The 6,405-nt window shown below is 52.7% G+C and overlaps 2 protein-coding genes across 2 annotated transcripts, besides 2 other annotated features; both read left to right on the top strand.

Moving 5' to 3' along the window:
• Nucleotides 1-287: part of a sequence feature (haploid, non-Esmeraldo-like haplotype) that runs on past the window's edge.
• Nucleotides 33-2,366, top strand: Tc00.1047053511577.180 (retrotransposon hot spot (RHS) protein, putative; the record flags this gene model as incomplete). Its single annotated transcript, XM_810341.1, has 1 exon — nt 33-2,366. The coding sequence occupies one exon, from the start codon at nt 33-35 to the stop codon at nt 2,364-2,366; it is 2,334 nt and encodes a 777-aa protein (XP_815434.1).
• Nucleotides 288-6,405: a sequence feature (areas not merged during assembly with more than two copies in the genome that could not be assigned to a particular haplotype).
• Nucleotides 6,000-6,359, top strand: Tc00.1047053511577.188 (hypothetical protein, conserved; the record flags this gene model as incomplete). Its single annotated transcript, XM_810349.1, has 1 exon — nt 6,000-6,359. One exon carries the CDS (start codon nt 6,000-6,002, stop codon nt 6,357-6,359), a length of 360 nt encoding a protein of 119 aa, XP_815442.1.

The following is a 6,405-nucleotide window of genomic DNA, read 5'->3' on the forward strand; positions in this document are numbered from 1 at the left end:
ACTCAATCCAACCAAGAAAGCAAGGAGAAACAATGTCTGGGAGGCCCGAGACAGTGCACGGTGGCAATGGGGAGGGTCCCGCGCTCACTGTGCCGCAAGGAAATGGTCGGAGGAGGGCGAGGCCGGTGCTTGAGGGTGGCACAGATCAACCCGCTGCGACTCGCAGAAGAATGGAGGAAGCGCGGCAACCACAGTGGACTCTTGACAGTCGTGTGGAAGATGTGCTGCTGGAGGCAACGGCTCCCAGCACCAACATGAAGCTGAATGATTTTCTTACGATGGAATTGGACGGAGAGGGCGTTGTGGACACGAATAGGAATGTTTTGATGAAGGAGTTTTTCAAGGATCCCACGAGGTATATCCGCGATGAGGGAATATTGAACGAGATACACGCATCATTTTGTTACAAGTGCGTCAGGAATGATCTAAGGAATAAAATGGTTTTTGATGAAGATGTACGCAAGCTTGAGGAGAATGGTGTAAATACCCTAATCGGCTGGCTAGAAGCTGCTGCGGAGGTAAAGGCAGGTGCTCATGACATCACTAAGGAGTTTTTGGGTGCATTCCTTGAAGACGTGAGGAACTCAATGAGGATGAGTGCATCGAATAAACTGGAGGGGTTCTACGACTCTGTGTACAATGCGAGGTGGAGCCATGTCGTGGAAGTTCCTGGCGGCGAGGGGACGGGACTGGAAGTGAGAGAGGGGAAACCACCGCAGCCATGGACTTACAAGGCAGTTGGCTACACTCTCGAAAAGGATGACGGTGCGCAGCAATCCGGTGCAGAGCGTCCCAGGCTGATGGTGCTCACCTCGGACAAGGGATGGCCGTGCACGTGGAATCGGAAGGGGGTGGAATTCACTCGTGACTGCTATGTGAACTGTGAGGTGGAGCGAGTGTGGCAGATCGTCAAGCGCGATCTCACCGAGTGGTTCAGCCCTCACCCTGGGGCCTACTTTGAGCCCAATCGGCGTGTGTTGGTTGGGACGCCCGGGATCGGAAAGTCGATGAATGCCGGCTCGTACCTCCTCTACCAGCTGCTGCACTACGATGTGGAACGACTCCCAATGGTTGTTTACCTTATTGCGGATCGAACATTCCTGTTTGACAAGACCAGCAGGACGGTGTCGAAGTACATGGGCGACTCCAGTAATGCGTCTTTTGTCAGGCGTCTGTCTGACCGTGGGATGAAGGGGTATATTATTTACGATTTGGCAGAGCCGGATGATGCACCATCTGGTAATTTGCCTCCCAGGGGATGGGGCATGGGTTTGGTGTCACCCCCACTCGAGAGGAACTACAAAGAATGGGTGAAGCGGAGTAGTGCCACGAAAATAGTTATGAATTGCCCTGGTGAAAGCGATGTGAAGGCGATGTGCGTTTGGATGAGGCGCCATCAGCCCGTGCGGGAGCAAGCGGAGTACTGGCATGTGGTGAAGAGCCAAATGGATGAAGTGGGACCTATTCCACGTTATATCTTTGACGAGCGAAAGTATGATAATTGGGTTCAACGGTGTCACAAGACCGTCGATGAGGCGACCTCTTCTGTAATCTTGCAATACACTGGTTTGGGACGTGGTGAATCCTGGGATTGTAAGAAGGTGCTCTACTGGCTTGCGAGGGTTGTCCGAGTACGAAGTGAAACGGGCGGTTCTGAAATTTTTTTCAATTTACCGGTGTCTGCTCACCTCGGAAATAAAACATTATTCAAGTCGGCGAAGTTAATGCAACAGCTTGATTTTAATTTTCTCATATCGGGGCTGACGGATTATCTCATATCAGAAAATTTTGGAAGGTGCACCGTGTTTGCATTTTTGAATGGATCTTTTGTGCGTGCAATAGAACGCAGGCTGAGGGAGCTGAGGCCATCACCACAACGTCAGTCCCACCGCTGTGCGCTGGCGGTGTACTCACAGGAGCGCTCCACCAGGCACCATGTCTTACCGCCACTGGAACACGTTTCTGAGAGGATTGATGTGGAGTGCGGGGTGCTGTACGTAACGGAGGTGGAAAACTTTCCGCTGGTGGACGGCTTTTTCTTTGTGAAGTCAAATCCAATGACGCTGGTTGGGCTGCAGATCACTACGGTGGGCGGGCATCACACCACAGCCAGCACTGTGAGGCAGTTCACGGAGTGCCTGGCGGCATATTTTAATGGTTGGGAGGAGTTATCCCGAGACACGTCGTGGGAGATGATTTACGTGCAGCACGCAGAAAGCACGCCGATGAATGGCTGGCAGGGATGTGATGTCGTCGATACCAATAATGTGAGCGACGATGAAAAAAAGATTGTGGCATTCTGGAAGGAAAAGGTACGCCAGTACCAAGTGTCAATATCATCCGAAGACGCCCCAAGAAGGCCTTAGAATTGAGGAGTAATTAAAGGAATAAATACGAAAACAAATTAGGGAATTGCGGGGGTACTTTGAGTTCTGGTAACAAATATTGGGACCTGTTTCATATGGTTGGATGCCTGTGTGTGCATACAGTGCAGATGCAGCAGCATCAGGCGGCAGCATCACACACGGATGCGGAAAATGTCCAACGCGAGCGATCGTAACAGTGAACGAAGAAGAAATTATGGAGGGAACTGGGTAGTTTGGTTTCTGGTAGAAAAACATTGCGGGTTGTTTCATACATGTGAATTTCTGTGTGTGCATACGAGGCATAGTAGGGAAATTGCTCTTTTATGAGAGAATGATTATGGCCAGCGGTGATGAAGTATGACTACGTTGTTTATTTCCTCTTATTTTTTTTGTTCTAAGGCTCATCATTAAACGAAGCATCTTTAAGGGATGGACGACGAACAAGTTCTTTTGTGGAAACAGTGCACTCCGTGTGACTGCTTGGAGTGGGGCGCCGTATTCAATTGAGGGTGGAATGGCTTCCTTGTGCCTGCGTCATCGTTGCTTCCCCTTGCGATTTCATGCTTGAATGCCTCATCGCGGCGCCAGGGCCCAGCACCCCGTATTGTCGGGGGAATTTAGGAGCCAGCAATGTTTCCCGCACGGGATCGTTGTTGGCGCAATGCAGACGGCATCTACAAGCGTCCGGACCACCTGCGTCATGCCAAAGCAAATTGCAGCACTTTGAGGTCTGGGGGCACGCGTTGCCGCAGCGCGGGCCATGTAATTGAAAAAACACGAGGGAGGACAAAAGAAGCACAACTGTGCGTGCTGCAGCAAGTCGGCACTGATGCTCTTTTACTTTGTAGGCACTGGAAACTGAGAGGGTGCGCCCTGCGCCTGTTGCCTGCGCTCTCATAGCCACTTTTTGAATGGAGCGTGTTGTTGTTTCTCTGAAGCGGGCTCCGTGTGCCAACGCGACAGGGGAACACGGTTGGCGGTGGCAGGAGTTCTTTCCGGGACGGCACCGGAGTGCCGGGTTCCCGGAGTGGGTCTCTCGCCGAGTTGGGGACGGCTCTCAGGGATTGCCCCGAGGCTGCTTCTCAATGCCGTTGTTGTTGTTGACGGCAAATCGCTGATGGGAGAGCGAGAGATAGTGCGCTGTCGTGTGATTTCTCTCAGTGGCACCCGTTGGAGCGATGCATGTGTGTTTGCCTCACAGATGTGGTGTTTTGGATCCTTATTTCACGCTATTCGGTGCCGCAGAAGTGGACGGGGAAGTGATGCTGTCACGAGCCGCACGGGCGTGGTGGACACGGTTACATGAGCCTGTGGAGGATCCGAGCAAATCAAAGTGTACTATGCGGTTTGGGTCTACAAGGAAGGAAGAAACAGTGGGCGGCTGAGGGGAGTTGCAATGCACGCGGCTGCAGAAGATGACATGCGTTGCTGAGTTCCCGTTGACTGCCACTTTGGGGGCTTTTTCTCGAGGCCGTGAATCCTTTCTAATTTATTTGGAGGTGCTTGATGACACCAGACGTGGAAGGCATTTTCATTTCATACGAGGATGGCACACGGGAGACAAGGACGAAAGAGAGCGACGCCTCGCCAAAGGAGCGGCTGCTGGAACGTTGACGAGATTCGGGATTGTCTGCACGGCCAGCTGCTTGCCCTCTGCAGGATGTTCCTTGAGACGTTCATTGGCGCGAGAGTGAGGTGCACGCACGGGCAGGCACCGCAACAACCGTCTCATTACTTCTCCGTTGCACGAATGGGACGACGCACTTCAGGCGTGGCAGGTGACGTCCCCTGCGAGCCCTCCCACCTTTTCTTCTTTTTCACATTTTTGCATTTTCTGCGCTGTGAAAACCGCTCCTATTGGCCGTCTTCTGTGACACGAGAGCCGCCTGTATTCCTTTCCATCGCATTGAAGAGTCGTGAGGAGGGCTTGAGGCTGCGTTGAGGAGCCGTGTGGCCTCTGCGAGCCTGTCCTCTGTTTTTCATAGGTGTTGAATTTTGGATTGCCGAAACGCATCTTGAGTGCTTGCGTTAGAAGGTTGCATGACTGAGGGACAGGCGTGTTTGTGGAGGTGAAGGAGGGCCACGCCATTGGGAGGAGGAAGAGTGAATGGGTGGGTGGGTGTGTCTGTCGCCCATATTGTGGTGCCCGACTGGTGCTTCGCGTTGTTTGATGCTATTATCATTTGCATCCACAAAGAATGGCTTTGGGTGCTACTTTTCTCAACTCTCTTAATGTTTCGGTGTGCTGCGTGTTTGTGGGCATGGCTCTTCTTCCGTGCTGTGCATTTGCCGCGCTAGCTGTCGATGGTCTGTGTGAAATATGTGATGATTTGCGGCATTTTGTTGGATTGTGCTTTGATGTTTGCCGCAGGGTGACAGCCAGATTGGAGGCGTTGCTTTTTCTTTACTGTGACCACGTGCGGTGTTTATGGGAGGCCTCTCGGGGAAGCGCCAGTCGACATTGTTGTGAAGCCCAGGCATGATGCCACACTGCTTATTGACGTGGAATGAGTTGAGGGGTTTGCATATAAGCTTCTGTGCATTCTTGCCGTGGTGCTCCTCATGCACAGCCCATGGAGACGACTGGCTGAGAATCTTCAGAGGGCTTCTTGTTGAGTCGAGGGGCGCATAGCGTTTTGCTCGCTCATTGAGAGTCCGGGCGTCACGGATGATGCATGGGGCAGGCAGAACTTTGTGCATGGCGGAAGGAGGAAACAAAGGCTGATTGTTTGATTGTTACTGACGAGTCCTGCCTCACTGCTTGGAGGGGGCTGTCGTGGACTGGGGCAACCTGTTTTGTGTGTCCAGACACTGCTTGCGCCGAGTGGCGGGGTGCCATTTTGGTGTGTGTGCGGCTCCATCATGCGGGGCGGCAGCGTGACGTTTACGGACTGTGTGGCTGTGGGTTGATGCATGTGGCGGGAGGCGTGTCTGAGGGGAATCCGCGAGAGAAGGAGTGACATGCGTTTGGCGGTGCTGCTGTTCGAAGTGCGAGGGAGGAAGAAAAACAAGTGATTTCTGACATGTTGGTGGGTGTGCCACGGCCACCGATGAGTTCTCAGGGAGAGGGACAGGAGTGAGTGAGACGGAGACTGTGCGCACCCGCTGCGGCGTGTGGTGCGACAGGATGCGGTTGCCATTGCGACGGGTGCAACGGTTGTTATGCGTGCAGCAGAGCGTCACCTGCATCTTTGTGTCTGCAGAGCGTGTAGGTGCTGCGAGGTGCAGGCGACCTCTCATTATTGGAACGCTGAGGCCGTTTTTCCTCTCTGCTCAGCAGGAGAAGCAACTCTTCCTGCAGGCGATGTTCCGGTCCGCATCGACACTCCCCACAGGGCATCACGCCGCCTTGTCGTTGCAGTGCAACTCTCGCATTGTGGTTTTATTTTCACTAATTGGCTTTGTGTGCAGTGCAACGCTCGTGCCCCTCACTGCACGCGTGGCTCCCTCTCATTTTTTTTTTTTTTTTTGCAGGGCCATTGCCCGCGCCCCCCCAACTGGAAGGATGCTCACTTTGTTTTTGTATTTTGCCTACTGTACCTTGCTGCACTGCTGCAAGGAATGAGGAAGAATAGGGTGTGTCGAAGGTTACGGTAAAGGAAGCATCATAGCGGAGCAAAAGCCAAGCAGTAAATGCAACGACGATTGTTGACGTGTACTTTTCTTTCTGCAGCCACCTCTCTTGTTTGTGTGCAGAATCGTTGGTACTATGACAAGATTCGTCAGGAGCGTGACGGGAGTGATAACGGCCCTGCAGCGTTATTTCACGAATTCCCAAAAAGTCCGTCGCCAAATCGTGTGCCGGAGGAGCTTCATACGTTAAACACTGAGGCCGTGAATGCTGCTGAGGGCTTGCACCGTTGGTTTTTGTTGGCAACTGTCGGGATCATATCGGCCATCTGCTTTAGCGGATTCTTGGACCCTTTTCGTGAGGGCTATCGCCGGCCAGAGGGTTACGGCATGTATGGTGGTGAGAATCATGGGACAGAGTGAAAAGCTGAAGTAACCAATAACAGGATAGCGATGAATACCGCGAAGC

Source organism: Trypanosoma cruzi, genomic scaffold (assembly GCF_000209065.1).
Source record: "Trypanosoma cruzi strain CL Brener 1047053517143 genomic scaffold, whole genome shotgun sequence".
NCBI lineage: Eukaryota > Euglenozoa > Kinetoplastea > Trypanosomatida > Trypanosomatidae > Trypanosoma > Trypanosoma cruzi.